The sequence below is a fragment of the Gymnoscopelus braueri genome (genome assembly GCF_963280865.1).
Source record: "Gymnoscopelus braueri genome assembly, chromosome: 5".
NCBI lineage: Eukaryota > Metazoa > Chordata > Actinopteri > Myctophiformes > Myctophidae > Gymnoscopelus > Gymnoscopelus braueri.
This window is the reverse complement of record NC_137606.1, coordinates 32,292,879-32,309,442: the sequence shown is the minus strand read 5'-3', so window position 1 is coordinate 32,309,442 and position 16,564 is coordinate 32,292,879. Positions and strand designations below refer to the sequence as shown.

At 41.2% G+C, this 16,564-nt stretch overlaps 1 protein-coding gene across 1 annotated transcript in view; it reads left to right on the top strand.

The window, feature by feature from the left end:
- Positions 1–9,967, top strand: part of sorl1 (sortilin-related receptor, L(DLR class) A repeats containing) — an 83,334-nt gene extending 73,367 nt beyond the window's left edge. The window contains exons 38-48 of the mRNA XM_080427987.1: positions 775–841; positions 949–1,031; positions 1,296–1,386; positions 1,502–1,692; positions 2,106–2,225; positions 2,875–3,039; positions 4,088–4,262; positions 4,379–4,485; positions 5,094–5,286; positions 5,574–5,786; positions 6,264–9,967. Of these exons, the coding sequence (XP_080284113.1) occupies positions 775–841; positions 949–1,031; positions 1,296–1,386; positions 1,502–1,692; positions 2,106–2,225; positions 2,875–3,039; positions 4,088–4,262; positions 4,379–4,485; positions 5,094–5,286; positions 5,574–5,786; positions 6,264–6,334 (1,476 nt within the window). The 3' untranslated portion in view covers positions 6,335–9,967. The remainder of the gene's footprint in view (positions 1–774; positions 842–948; positions 1,032–1,295; positions 1,387–1,501; positions 1,693–2,105; positions 2,226–2,874; positions 3,040–4,087; positions 4,263–4,378; positions 4,486–5,093; positions 5,287–5,573; positions 5,787–6,263) is intronic.
- The last annotated feature ends 6,597 nt before the right edge of the window (positions 9,968–16,564 follow it).

Here is a 16,564-nt window from a genome sequence, read left to right as displayed (position 1 = left end):
ACTTCAGTCAGTGAAGTCCAGGGCTGAACGTGACAAATATTGAGACCAATATGACTTTGTACAAATATTAGTAATTTGCCAATACATTATGTTGGGAAATAAATTAGTTACATTCTACAATAGTATTCTTGTACTACATTAACATTAAATCGTCCTTAACCTTCAAGTTAAATTCATTATTTCCGTGGACTTGAAAATCCTTGTTTTATTTTATGGCTTTTGTGCCCTCAAAATTGACAACACCAAAGGCCAAGTGGCCTTGCCCCTAAAATGATGAAATTCCAGGCCTGGTTTCCAGGCAGTGACACAGCCTGACAGAACGCTTTCAATGGAGCTGTTGTAGTACAGCCTGAGCATGCGGGGGCCCACTCCAAACTTCTTCAGGCGACGAATCCAGTATACTGTACAGTAGTCGCTGCTGAGTCCTTTTCCTCAAATGCGTTGGAGTGTGTCCCACTTGAGCTCCTCCTCGATGTGTACTCCGAGGAACTTGAACTCACTGACCCTTTCCACTGCAACACCATCGATAAAGATGGGCATGTGCTCTCTCCTCGGCTTCCTAAAGTCCACGATCAGCTCCTTTGTCTGGTTGATGTTGAGGACGAGGTTGTTCTCCTAGCACCAGAGTGCCAGTGATCCAACATCATCCCTGTAGGCAGACTCATCATTGTTGACAATCCGGCCTATCGCTGTCGTCTCAAATTTTGTACATCACATGTACAATGTGTTAAATGCATGGTTCGGTAACAATGTGTGTGATTGGTTAATTGACAGGTTGCTGCGGTGACCAGTCGCGGCGAAGGCAACTGGACTGAAGTTAAATCCATCACTCCCAAGAAAGGTGAGAGTCGCCAGTGTGTGTACATCACTCATTTATTCTTTTGTGAACGTTGAATATCTCTGACCTGCCTTCTCTCTATCTCTCTCTCTCTCTCTCTGCTTCTCTAGCTCTCCCTCCCCCGTCCGTCATTGTTGACAGTGTCACCAATGACTCCATGAGCCTCTCCTTCAGCTTCAACTCCCAGTATGAGGTTAGACACTGATCCGGAGTGATCCATTCATCCACACTCACCCATTTACTAATTCAGAACTGTATGCTTCACTATGTAACTTTCCTGTTCTACCCCGGATTTGAACCCCGGGCTCCTGTGCAAGTGTTGATTTGTTTTACCACTGTGCTAATATAGCCTCCTTGCTTGCTCTGAGGACAAATGGAATTTTGACCTTCAGGTCACAAATTGTGTCAAACCAGAAACAGGATCATGTCAAAGTGTGTACAACTGTGTGTTGGTCAGGTGAAGCAGTATGTGGTGGTTTTGTCCTGGCTGTTCGATGCCCACGCCAAGGAGAGCCGAAACTACACAGTCAGAGACAAGATCCTTAAAGGTGAGCTTTGATGTGGAACAGAAGGACGGTGTACTGTAACATGCAGGAAGGACAGTTTAGCATGCAGGAAGGACAAATTGATGACATGACCGTTATATGATGTGTGCTCCTATAGCTTCCAGTCTAACAGCGGGGACAGACTATGAGGTGGCAGTGTGGGCCCACACCAGCGTGGGCGACAGTCCCACTGCCCTGTCCCTCCAGCAGACCATGGGAACCCAGCCTGAACGCCCCCTCCTGAAGGCCCGCGCTGTCAACCAGACCATCGTCGACTGCAGCTGGACCACAAAGGGAATCCCCGCACAGGTACCCCCCACACACACACACACACACACACACACACACACACACACACACACACGCGACACATACAGACCAGAGATGAGTAAGTTTAGTTGAGTATGCCACACACGTCACATTTCAGTAATAGTTTCCCGTTGTACTGGAACACCTCATGTCCGCACAGCCTGACATAATGGTTCTTCATGGCCCTGCACTCCTTATTTCTTCTGTTAGTTGGTTAAACAAGGTCAATTTGAAAACATTCTTACCTCAAAATCATTCGACATCATGACAGGACTTCCTGCTCATATTTCATAACAGAAAGCCAAACGTGATATTCCTGGTCTTTTTTCCTGGACCGTTTTGTTTTATGATTACTGTGTGTGTGTGTGTGTGTGTGTGTGTGTGTGTGTGTGTGTGTGTGTGTGTGTGTGTAGGTTTATGGTGTGTTTTATGCCACCTCTTTCCTGGACCTGTACCGCAGTCCCCGCCATATCAACAGCAGCAGTCTGAGTGTGATGGTGACGGTGGCGAGTGATGAGCAGTATCTCTTCCTGGTAACCCTCCTTTCATTCACATCAAATGACACTCACTGCCTTCATGTCCACAGAAATCCCTTTGGCACTGTGTGGGTAAACATGCTTACAGTACATGTGCTGCATAAAGGCACTGTTGCCATGTTTGTTTCTAATTGAATCTAAATTAAATGAATGGGCTAAAAATCTGTGTGAAAACAAGAATAACTGCATTGCAGAACCAATGCAAAGACTTAAGGGCAGTCCTTCATATTGGGACGGTGATATGATTTGCACACAGTTTAACAAGCACGTAATCCATGATCCACAACGACCAACTACTCTCAGTGCTTGAAATGTTTGAACAGACAAACCAACAGATACATTTATTCTATAGTATACTTTGCACTGGCTGCATAGTCGTTACATTTTGCTATATATTTAGCAACAGCTAATGTTACACAAAGGTTTTCCCGGATTGATGTATAACAACGTATAGGTGTCTAAATGGGTTAAAGAAAGGAATTAAACAGATCATGAAGTTTAAATATAACAAAACAAAATTTAATGGGATCATTTCTACTATGTTAATTTGTCTCTTGGCAATCATCCCTGTCTAGAAAATAGCCAGCACCCTATTGATATGAAACTGTGTGTGTGTGTGTGTGTGTGTGTGTGTGTGTGTCCTTAGGTGCGTGCCGTCTCTCCGTATCTGGGTCCTCCATCTGACTATGCCGTGGTGAAGATGATTCCCAATGAGAGGCTGCCGCCTCGAAACCTCCACCGTGTTCATGTGGACAAAACTCAGGCCATGTTGAAATGGCAACCACCTTATGACGCCCCAACCTCTGATCTGGTAACACCTCTCTCACACATGAGATGAGCCAATCTTATCCCTAAGGGGACATTTGATTGTTTAACCCATTCAATCCGGGATAGCATTAGATTGTAGCTATATAACTGTTGTTGGATTTAGAAGACATTTTTAGAATCAGTCTCGGGTCTAAATGGGTTAAGCATGGGATAGAATATAATAGTAATAATAATAATAATAATGATGATGATGATGATGATAATAATAAACTTTATTTATATAGGGTTAGGTCTATGACATGAATGCAGCTCAAAGTGCTTTACAGAGCAAAACATAATGATAAAGAATACGAATGAACTCGCCAGAGGTAAATAAAATGTTGCCTCTGCATCGTTTTTCGATAACCTTACCTGAATATCACCAGTCATTCACCTCAATATTGACGGTGAATGACTGTGCAGAGTGGTATAAATAGAACAAGGACCGGAACACCCTGCTAATATCTATTTATAGCTATGATAAAGTTGAAGTGGTCTATGTGTCTGTACACCTGTCTTTTAGTTTTTTTTAATAGCTGTGTGTTACGATCCCATTCATAGGAAACCTTTTAAGATGTTTTATACTGGAAGAAAATGGAGAGGCAATTATGGAGCCCAAATGTGAAGATGACTGACATCATAGTATTGATTGATTGATTGATTGATCAATCATAGATATATATCATAGACTAGCCACAATGTTGCACAAGAACATGAAATTGTGCGTATTTCACCTGCACAAGAACCTGGGCCATGCTGGGTACCCTAATGTGTGTGCTAATAAGTGTGCTTAACCCATTGATACCTGGAACGCATCTGTGTCACTTTAGATTTCTTTAGGCTATTCAAAAATAGCAGATATACAAGCTCATAGCGCGGCACCGAGTGCCGCGCTATGAACTTGTAGATCTGCTATTTTTGAAAAATCGAGGAAAAAAAGAATTGGGTTTTTTTCTCAATTTTTTTTTAGGATTTAGAAATTTTAGAAGACATTTCTAGAATCTTCTCAGGTCTTAATGGGTTAAAAACATACTGAATGTTATTTTCTCCAGACATATGCCATCCATGTGAGGGATGTGATCCGTAAGTCTGAGCTAGACTACAAGCTGAGCACCCGAAACAACACGGTGGAGTATCTGCTGAAAGGCCTGGAGCCTGGAGGTCTATACAGCGTCTCCATCCGCCTGCGCAACATGAGCAAGGAGGCCAGCTTCACCCTGAGTACAGGTGAGACCACCCTGAAGACAGAAGGTCTATTCAGCTCCTCTAATGTGAAACATCGCAATTAGCATAGAAATACATGGAGTGAAACATTGGTGGTGTAACCGAATTTCTCTCTCCAGTCCCACTGCCTGCTCCTGAAGCTCTGAAGATCTTGACAGAGAAAGACCACGTGTTCCTGTTCTGGAAGAGTCTGGCCGTCAAAGAGAAAGGCTTCAACGAGAGCAGGGTGAGAGAGTAGCTGCTGAACGATAACCAACCGGAACATGGTTCAAGTCCCTTATAGGCCTTTTTAGCTACTGGTTCCCAAAGTGTGATCTTGGGACCCCCCCAGGGGTCCTTGAGGGAGTGCAAGGGTGTCCCCAGCAAAATGGGGGAACAGTTTTAAACATTTAAGTCCTATTTAATTTGTTTGGGATATTTGAAAAAAGCCAATCTATAAGCGCAAGCTTGTAGATCTGCTATTCTGACAAATCTTCTCTTATGGGGGCCCCTGGCACAAAATATTTTCAAATGGAGGTCTGCCGGAAAATACATATAAATGTGGGGGTCCTTGACACACAAATGTTTGAGAACCACTGTCTTAAGCTACGCTCAGACCAGAGCAGCATTTGCTTTGCTTTACAACAAGATCCATCACAGCAATCCTACTGAATAACTAGGATTGACCACCCAGTCTTTGATATAATAATATGAGTGTGTTTATTTTCATTATGTTTACAGTGGCATTCTCTTCATGTTCCTTCAGCTTCCATGTAAACATTCTAGACATTTCTTTCATTCGTCTGTGAGCACAGGTGCATTAACTTACGTGTGTGCGTGTGCGTGTGCGTGCAGGGCTATGAGGTGCATGTCCACGACAGTGTGACCAACCAGTCGCTGTTCCTCGGCAACACCACAGAGACTTACTTCCGCATCAACAGCCTTCTAGTGGGACACAATTACACGTTCTCTGTCCAGGCCCGCTGTCTGCTGAATGGACAGCTCTGTGGAGAGCCAGCCCTCCTGCTGTATGACCAGCTGGGAACAGGTACTGGTACTGGAGCCACTCACATGGGGAATGTTTTTATTTTCTATTTGTTGAGTAATATGACATATGGCAAAAACATCTTGTCAACAAAGTAAGATCTACAAGCTCACAAGATGCGTTTTGCCCTGATTGCTCTGGTTCCCAAAGTGCTATTTTCTGGTGAAGAGATTTGGTGTAGACGGAAAGAAACTGTCCAACTACAGACCTGTTAACTCGGGTCCGTTTCACTGTCTAAGACTAGAGGATTTAAGTGGTTAACTGAGCTCTGATCTCTCTTCTTGTTCCAGGGGCCAGTGATGCATCCCGCAGTGAAGGCCAGTCAGGGGACATGGCAGCCGTGGTGGTTCCTGTTCTGTTCCTCCTGTTGCTGGGCGTGTGCGGTGGCATGGGGGCACTCTACCTACGACACAGACGCCTACAGAACAACTTCACTGCCTTCGCCAACTCCCACTACAACTCACGCCTGGGCTCTGCTATTTTCTCCTCTGGAGATGAGCTGGGTGAGACTTCAGTTTCAGAAACATGTTCACTGACTCACTATCTGTCTCTTTAAAGTTCTCTAATGTATGTGTAATCATAACCCATTTATTGATTATAATAAAAATAAATATGTATATGTATTTAAATATGTATAGTCTGATCATGCCTTGCAAGAGTGGTTCTCAAATTGGGGTCCGGGGATCCCCAGGGGTCCTTGAGGGAGTTCCAGGGGGTACCCAGCTAAATGATTGGTAGTTAGGAGCCAAATGGACCCTTAGAGCTCTGTAACCCTGAGAGTGTGCAAATGGCACCAAATGGACCCTTACGGGATAGATTGAGGTCCTAGAGATTTAAAATAAATCCTGTAAAATGCGGCGTCCGTGTGCTAATGTACCGTACGTACGTATATCAGACTGGGGCTCCTTGAAATTAAAAAGATTGAGAACCACAGCCTTATAACATGTGACACCTAAAACTTTGATGGTCTTTCTCTCCAGGTGATGATGATGATGAAGACGCACCTATGATCAGCGGCTTCTCAGACGATGTTCCCATGGTGATTGCATAACAAGACACCCCCCCCCCCTGATGACACGGTAGGACGGGGGACAAGACCAGTGTGTCCGCTGTCTCCCAACTCGGAAGAAAGGAAACCAACAAGAGCAGCAGGGGGAGAAAAATGAATGAAAGAGATATTTTTCAAATATACGATGCACTTTTTTGGATGCGCAATAACTTATTTTTTTATGATATAATATATATGTGGTGAAAAAGGACTGGGGCAAAATAGATTAAAAAAAGAGGCGGACGCTGAAGCCAAACTGTGAAGGATTTGAGTTTGTGGAGATTGCCAGGGATAGAAAGACTGTTTGTAATGCAAACTCACTGTTCATAGTAGTCGAGTAGTTCATAGTTTGTTGCTTAAAGCCAAAATTAGCATCCAGCAACTGGAACATAGAATGCAAAAAATAAAAACACACACATTAAATGGTACACATATAGATGTATAATGTACTATACACAGTATGTGCGTTAGAAGATATTGGACCAATACATGGTAAATACATTGGTATAGTACACACTGTTTGCAAGACTTAGAGAAATGTTGCAACATTGTTTACAAACTGTAGTAGAATATGAATTTGTTATTTGTCTGTTCAAATGATCCCACTGTCTATGAGCTGTAATCACAGTGACAGTCGAGTAACCCACCCACAATTAGAATTGGATTGGTGACACACCATGCAGTGTCCTCGTGTTTGTAAACCACCAGTGCAGAGCTACATATATGATCCAGCACGCGTACCATGCTAACACCTACAAACTCTCTGTAGTAATTTTCAAGTTGATGGGAAAAAAACTCCTCATATCATTTCTATCAATATCCGGGACAGATGGTTATGTAAATATTGGATTTTATCGTGCCCTGTTACTTGTAGCTACACGATATCCTTCTGTGTGTTTTGGCTTTTCGTTGGTCAGGACCACAGAAGACTAATTGTCCGCACTGCTTCACCGTAGTTGTAGTTCTGGAATGTTTGAGGAAGTGTGTATGGGCTTCTCAGGGAACTGTGTGTAACTGGCCACTGTCACCAGAGATTAGACCAGTGTTTCCTAACTGGTTTCACACTGGGACTCACATTTGTTTTTGCACTGACTTTGAAGTCAGACACCAATGTATGAAATATTCTCTGCTGAAGTCATTCTTTTTTTACCCTGTCGGAAGATTCCATGACCCCCTGCTGGGTCCTAGCCTATACACGTTAAGAAACACTGGCTTAGACATGAGTTACTCTTGGATTGGTACACAGCCTCTGCACAGATCCTGGAGCAGCTTTACATGTGGTGGCTCATAAACAGAGAATTTGAATGGCATTAACTCATTTATATTTAGCTTTGTGGGCTTACCGATTGCGAAGTTTAGCTCCCAAAGATGGTGATCACTGTATAATGCAAAGACATTTCTCCAATGTGTTTGACAGCAGTACGATTCAATAGGATGCAGATTATAAACTTTGATCCCCACCCCCTCACAGTTTGTACTTGAACTTACTGTTACATTGTGGTAAATGTGCCAAGATTAAGAGACATTTTGGAAAGAAAGGAATCTTTTCTTCTGATCTTTCCACCTCTCATCCCCACTGTGTCGTCCACCAACTGAAATATGTATATTTTGTCTTTTATTTGGGGCCGTTTGACTCAATGAGGCAATCTGCTTTGCATTGAAATATTTTTTTGTCTTGTTTGTAAAGATGTATTCATGATTGTATTTTATATAAATGATTTTAGGGCATTGTCTGATGCAACGTGAACATTGGTGTCAATAGTACCCTCCCTCACACACGCACATACTGCGTCACGCACACACATACACACATTTTGCACCAGCAGCTTTGTAAAGCACCCATTCATCCCGAGCATGGTACTGAGATACTGTGTTTAATGGTATATGCAGACTAGCTTATACATTTATAACTAAGCTGGTATCCACACACAAAGTCACATTTTCTAACCAGGAATGACAGGAGAAACCAGCATATTATCACTGTTTCTGATCCCTTTAATAAACCCCTTGAAATCTGAAGGTGTACACCAACCAAAGCAAAATGTAAACGTAAAAAAGTTTTCAACATTTTAATCATACTGAATTCAAACAGTTATCTGCTCAATGGTTAGTGTGAGGACCCAGTTTTGAATCTGACCCCAGTCTTGTCTTGCATGTCTCTCCTCCCTCTGCCCTTGGTTACCTCTCCGTCACCTATCTGAAAAGAAAGTATAAATACCCCCCTAAAAAAAGAAGAAAAAATAGTTTGTAGTGTGTGACTTTATTATGCTTAACTCTTACCCTGCCAGAGTTTTTTCAGAACAGTCTGTAGCCTCTGCCAGGGTTTTGACCGATTTTGGTACCTTTTCGCATAGCCACAAAATATTTTTCTCAAGTATGATTGATCCCCAGAAAATTTCTAATCACAGATGAGATTCAGGTGTGGTTTCACAAATGTCAACGAGGTCAATTTGACCTTGTTGTCATGTGTTGTTTGATGTTTGAAAATAGCTCAAAACCAGTAGTTTCAAACCAAAAAACATTGTGAATTGTTTGTCCGTTTCAATTTTAACATTGAAGTGGATGGAGCAGCAAATCTTTGGAAATTGTTATCTCCTTATTCGTTTGGAATATCGAAAAGGTGTCAATACTAAATAATTAGAGAATCTTTTTAGAAATTCTTTTCTTTTTTAAAGTTTTTTTTTTTTTTTTTTCTCAGGACGTTTTTAAACGTCTTTGGCAGGCAACAGCTAATTTCTCAAAGACGTTTATAAACGTCTTTGGCAGTTATAGAGTTAATGGTTGGAGTACATCTTCAAATGTGGTAAGGGAACAGAACAGCAGGAGAGATTAGGGCCAGTTCCACTCTGTTATTAAATATTAAATGAGTCCATATATTGATTCAATCTCTCCTTAACTGCTGTGGCTCTTCTCTCATCATTCCTTAGCCGGTCACCAATGCGTGTCTAGATGACATGTTCATTCTCCTGCTACTTTATCGGTACTTCAGACCTGTTCAGGAGGTACTCAACTGTGCCACATGGTAAACCAGTCCTGTTCTGTTTCCGAGGGCCTTAAACCAGTGCATCAATGCTGTTTACTCTGTGGAGATTTAGTCTCTTTTCTTTCTGTTACAGGTGTTTGTTTTGCCACATATTGCCTTATTAGAACACATTGGGTTTGTATGTACTGTACCTTGTGTAAGATAAAACAAGTGCATGCATACACACATGCTTTTTGGATCTATGTAAACACAAGGCTTTGGAAACGAGAATACTGTAGGTACTGAGAGGAATCATGGACAGTAGATTTTGTTTTTTTAAACTGTTCCTTTTTACTGTTGAAACAGGCACATACTGTGTGTAAGCCAGTCACTTACTGTCCTTGTTGTCTAGTTTTTACACGTGTATAGCGCATGATTATCAGTTATTACGTGACCATTTCTTTGCCCCTGTCGTCCAAAATGTCAACTCTTTACTTTCTGTAAAATAGTATGCTTCAAAATGTTCTTTTGCACAGAAAATTATAATAGACATGATGACCATATCTGAAGGAGTTGATATCTTGCTTGCTTTTACTGGAGGGCTGAGAGGAAGTGAGATGTTATGAGGTGTTTTAAAAACCACTTGTACTGAAATAAACTTGCTGAAAACATTTGACCGTCTTCCTTTCAAGTGTGTTTCTCCACTCATTTTTGCAGGATTATATTCATTCAAATCCATCATGTAAATGGCAAGGAGCACCTGGCTCTCAAGGCAATGGGAGATGACACTCTGATTGGTTTCATTCATGTTACCCCCAAAACATACCCATGATTAGAGACTAAATACAAACCTTTTGTGCCTTTCCCCTTTGTCTAATAAAAGTGAAGTTGGACACGCCCAAATGTGCTTGCGCCTTGTGCTTTAGACGACACACTAATAGTGCAACATAGTCAGGGAATATTATCAGAAAAAAATCCAATCTGGGAATAAATTCCTTACCAAGAAATGTCTTCACCAATGTGGTTGTAAAGGTGTCTAGTAACACATCTCACAAAGACTGAAATTCAGTTTCCCTAGGGGAATCTGTGACAGCTGTTGAAAGTTGGGGTACCCTTATACGGGAAACACTAACTAAATATAATTCTGCTTTAAGTAGCATGTGATGGGTCAAACTAGGGTGTTTTCATGATTCTGAATCCATTGCAAGCATTTTGTTTTGCACCAAAACCACTCCTTGGCAGAAAATCGTCCAAGCCCACCTTTCCAGCTCATTGCATAGGCTATGCGTTTTATACTTTTTTTTCAAATGCAAAGTGAAGGAAAGTATTGTTGTAAATGCTATTTAAAGACCATATCACTTTATAGTTAAACCCTCAGCATGACATTTTGAAGACATTTAAATGAAACAATATGGCTTCTGTCAGATATTGTCACAGGCAGATCTCGAGAAGAATGACCGGTTCTAGTCAACTTTCATTCAATACTGAACAATGAACATGCTGGATAATTCCACCACTGTGAGATGCTCCTTTTAGGTTGTACATGTACAGGACAGCCCTCTTCAGCAGCCTTTATTCAGACAACTGGCCTACAGCGCTTTAAATATCCCTGTGATTTATGAGACCAACAGGCCCTTGTAGAAGCCATGATGAACGAACAGCAGGGCCCCAGCCTCTCTAAAACCCCAAGTAATTATCGGAGAGCAGTGAATCTCTGCAATCTAATAGTGCTCTCAGTGTTCTTTTCAAGCTTTTAAACTAATTTGTGATTGATCGCTAATTATCGGTGACAGGGCCTCTAGAGACAGCTGTACACTTTCCTCCTCAAACATCCACCCCTCGTCCTTTTAACAATTGAAGGCAGCGATAACTTTCACAAACAGTCGACTATGCTCGTTGTTCGGCCTAAGTCAATAGTCCTCAAGACGTTTGAATAATCATTGTGCCCTCTTTTCCCAATAAAGGATGCTGCTGCACAACAATAAAGCACCGGAAACCCAATATTACACTGCATGGTGCAATGATCGAATCATGAAAAGCAAAGGGCTGTTTGGAAAGACTCAAACTTTAGGTTGGTTAGTGTCTCTGCATGTAAATGTTTAATTTCAACCAGTAGCCTATAGGCTAATGGCTGAATGTGTAGAGAGCCTGCCTGGGAAACAGAAGGTTCCAGGTTTGATTCCCATTCCCAGCAATGTGTCAAGGTGTCCCTGAGACACTTAACCCCTAACTGCCCCCCCCCCCCCCCCATGGCCCATCCCACAGGGGAAACTGAATTTCCTCTATAGGCCTATTGTTGGATGAAATAGATCTAAATATAATATATATTTTTTTGTTATTATTAATAGCCTACATTTCATGAATTCTCTGTTAAATAATACAACTTTCAATAGTAACCTCCAGTTGAACATAAAATTGGCATTAGCCTTAATAATGCCATAAGACCTGAGGCTGATTCTAGAATGTCTTCTAAAACAGTTTTCTGGAAAACCTATATATATATGGTTCTCAAACTTTTTCATGTCAAGGACCCCCAACATTATATGTTCCAGGGACCCCCAGAAGCAAAACATTGAGTTAAAATTTTCGCTTTAAAAATGTATATATTCGAAGATTAGCACAAATGTTCATGATTTTTCAAAAATAGCCGATATACAAGCTCATAGCGCGCTGCATCTTCTAAGATGCAGCGCGCTATGAGCTTGTATATCGGCTATTTTTGAATAGCCAAAGTATAAAATATGTTTAAAGTGGTTAAAATGATTGTGACGCCAAAATGGGTCAAAAATGTTGTCTCTGGGAGTGGAAGAGCTTAGATGTATGACCCTCTACCGTGCCAAGCCCATAATAATGACAGCACTGCGTCTCTACTGAGCTCGTCCATTGATGTCCACTATCTAGGATATTAATCACTGATTCGTCCCTCTTAGAAAAGCATTAACAACGAGACTCGTCAATGACAGTGTATTTATTTTCAGGGTAGGCGGATCAATTCGGTCTGGCTTTTTTTTCTCCCCCCGTCCTGGAAATCTATGCCCTCAATGTGTCTGTCTGCACGATGCGGACTATAAAAGCAGAGTTAGTTGAACACAGCCTTCACTTGACCGTGAAGCTTGATGCGTTTTGTCCTGCATCATACCTAGTACCGTGTGTGTGTGTGTGTGGGGTGTGTGGTGTGTGTGTGTGCGTGTGCGTGCCTTAAGGGCTCTCTAGTGAAGGTATACGCGTCTGTCCCATAGACCAGAGGGACATTCTTGCTGTGATTGGCTAGTTAGTTACTTTTTCGTGTCAAGGACCCACAAAATGGTATGTATTTGGATGCTGACCCCATCTCCAAAATATTTTTTTTTGCCAGGGACCTCCATAAGATTTGAGTTAAAAATGTTTGCTTAAAAATATTGTCCAAATGTATATCATTAAGCAGAGCCTGTGAAGATCTCCGATAACCTTCTTAGGTAGAGTTGTTCATTTTATCTAAACCATCATCAGCTTTCCACTGTCAGCCGTTAATTGCTCTGCCTGTACACTGGACAATGTTTTCTCGTCTGATAATCAATTAGCCAATCACAGCAGGACTCTACCCGCTCTCAACGTTGCCTCGTTGTGCTCCTTTCAATTGATGGATTGGGAACTGAACGCAAATGAGTTTTCTTAGACAACACTCTACAGGTACGTAATGTAATGTCTGGTTTGAGCTGAGTCTGTTAACTTGTTGAAATTAGATGAAATGTTATGACTTGAACGGTGAATTGATAACATGGGGCATTGTTAAATATTTTGTTCTTTTTAGTCTGATACTCATTGGCAGAGGAAAAATAGGGTAAATCTAGGTCTTTGCATTAGTTTTTGAAAACACACAGACACACACACACACACACACACACACACACACACACACACACACACACACACACACACTAGCAGATCTACAAGCTCATAATGCCTTGTAGGTCGGCCATTTTCAAATGGCCGACATTTATATAGGGCTGATGATGTGGTTAATGTATGTTTTGTAATTATAATCTAAATCTACAAAGTGTAACTAGTAACTAAAGTTTTCAAATAATTGTAGTGGAGTAAAAGTGCAATATTTGCCTCTGAAATGTAGTGGAGTAGAAGTAAAATACTGAAAACCGGAAATACTCCAGTAAAGTAAAAAACCTCAAAACAGTACTTAAGTACAGTACTTGAGTAAATGTACTTAGTTACTTTACACAACTATAGTGGATATACACGTGAATTGGGCCATAGGAGGGCAGTAGGGCTCCACAGAACATTCATTCACCCAAATCAGCACAGCTATTTCTCCACTCCACTCCAGAGCTCCTGACATGACGGCTGAGCAACGCAAGAGGGACCTCCTGTATTTGGCTATAGACCACCTATCTATCCTGGGCCGTTACTTGTATGTTTAGTTACTGTGTCTAGTGGTGTAAAGTAACTAAGAACATTTATTCAAGTACTGCACACTTTTGAGGATTTTTTACTTTACTGGAATATTTCCCATTTTCAATACTTTTACTTCTACTCCACTACTTCTCAGAGGCAAATATTGTAGGCCTACTTTTACTCCACTACAATTATTTGACAGCTTTAGTTACTAGTTACTTTGCAGATTTTGAAGTACAGTTTGATACCAATACTTTTGTACTTTTAATCAAGTAAATTTAGAATTCCAGACTTTTACTTTACTTGTAACAGAGTATTTCTACATTGCAGTATTGATACATTTGAGTATTTTTTCCACCACTGCTTGTGTCTAAAATGTCTTTGAAGTGCAGCTGAGTGAATAGGAGGTTTGTTTTTCTCATCTGTCATCATGACAGATGACTGTCTTGAGATCCATGGCTGCAATAAGTCCTATACCACAGTCCACCATCACCTACATTTATTGGCGAGACTTGGTGTTTGTGAAAGGCTTTGGTTTAGCCAGGACCAGTGGTCAATCTCAGTCATGTGTGGGAACTTATTTAATTTGTTTGTGACATTAAAGCTACTGTTTGGTTCCAATACAAAGTTCTCTATGGCAGTTTTGGACATATTCTGGTCATATTTGGCTATTGTGATGTCAAAGAAAAGTTAAGTGATGGCACATTTGTTTTGTTTCCAGTGATACACCTAGAGTCGATGTGATATAGCTGCTTAGCTGCTGTAGTAGCTAGCCTATAGCCAAGTCGATGCAAGGATAGAAATTATTTTGAAAATACTCTTCTCAATCAATTCATTGCATTGTCAATAGATGAAAGTGTCTCAAAGGAACTTTCATGTTAGCCTTAGAGTAGACAATGTGTGAGGAATAGTCTGGGCAATGTAATTGCTTGGATTCCTTCCTGATTTCAGCATGGATTATTGATGCCTGCCCTGTATACATGTTTTTTCGCCCCTCCCGTTTGTATGCGAGAGCTGGCGAGAATTTATGGGAACTCAGATTAGTATCCATGTACTGAATAGGCTCCCAAAGCTTCTCTCCTGGCATATTGTCCTTGACCAGTGGTTTACTTAAAGAAACAGTCACCTCATCTATGACAATACAATTTTAGCTGAGTATATATATATGACACTATTTTGTATGGTCTTGGGTAACAACAGCAGATCTTTCAGAGGACATCAATTAAAAGCCCAAAACAATCCCTCATATACTGTACTTTATTGTTTCTAGTTTATTTGCAGATTATCACACTGCAAATAAAAAAATAATTAATTTAATTCCTATTATAATTTGATAGACTGCTATTGTTCATTACAGTAACACTGACCCTATCATATTGGATACAACTAGGTGTGCAACAGTTAATCAAACTAATCGATTATAAAACAAATTGATAATTTAATAATCAATTAATAATCAATCCCTGTTTGAGTATGAAAATATCAATAGCTAAAGTAGCAGATCTACAAGCTCACAAAGGGTTGCATCGCTACACGTTGAGCCTGTAGATCTGCTATTTTCCATTTTCTTTTTTTGGGACGCCCGTTGTGCAACAAAGTATAATATAATGCTTAAGTGGTAAATACATTTGTTGATATATAAAAAATGAAATAAAAAACATTTCTCTATTATTCAATTGATCGAAAAGTAATAATCGCTAAGAAAATAATCAAGAGTTGCAGCCCTAGATACAACATTCTTTGCTTCTGTCTTTCACTAACGTACCAATTATGTGAAGAGGTGTAACTCTACCTTGTGTTATAGGTGAGCATTCTAATGTGAAGAGAAGAGGTGATGCTGTTGTGGTGACATGGACTGAACACAGAGTGAGTATTTCTATTATGTATTATGTTTATCAGATGACCACCTCAGTAAAACAGCACTTCTCCTGCTGGTCACAGATCAGATCCAGCCAGCCTTTGCGATTTGCCTCCGTTATCTTCAAAAAATAAAAAGGTTTTAAGGCGACAAACCACTTCAATTTCCATTCCGACCTATTGAAACAGTTCCTATGTTTCTCTGTCTTTGTCTAAGTTATCACATAACCCCCATTATCCTCCGCCCCCTGATTCATCCCTTCATCACCTCATCCTTGACAGTACAGATTCTTCCTTTCATCCTCTCATGTGCAAAACCTACTGTAGATTCATTCCACTTCCTTCGATCCCTTCATCCCTCCTCCCCTCTCCCTCGGTTATTCCTCTGTCCTCAACCCTTGTTCATCCCTATCCTCAATGCTGTTTCCAATAAACGAATGTAAGTTTCATAGTGGTGTGGACTTTGTTGCCGAACTTCCCTTAAAAATAAACATGCAATAATTATATGTGTGGGATATTCTATCTGGGTCAGGGTCTCACTTGGTTCTAAAGAAACAGTTCAAACATGTCTTCCTGTGTACTCGGGTGTTTTGGGTTTATTAACTGAGAGAAGGAGAAAATAAACATCTGCCCCTAGGAGTCATTACTGCGTTCGACCCCCGATGCATGCAGCTTGACATGCAGTTGGGGTTGGCGTGGAGGAACAATGGCCCCTCACACATGTGTGTTTACGCAGGGGCAGGTAGATAGACGCTGTTGGCCCATGAAGCGTTTTGATTAACAGAGCATCGTTGTGTTCGTCTGACCTCTTTTCGTAGTCGTCCCAGACGGACTACGGCCAGGCGGCTGTCTTCTGGCTGTAGTCTGTGTGTGGCATGCGGTGGGCTGAGCCGGAGTTAATGACAGTGCTTTGTTCAGCGGCTAGGGCTCTGTCAAGGGAGACCCCAGCTGGACAATAGGCAGGGTTAAAGGTCATTGGAGGACCCAGAGTGAGAGGGCTAATGAGGATCAGGCCAGCAACATGG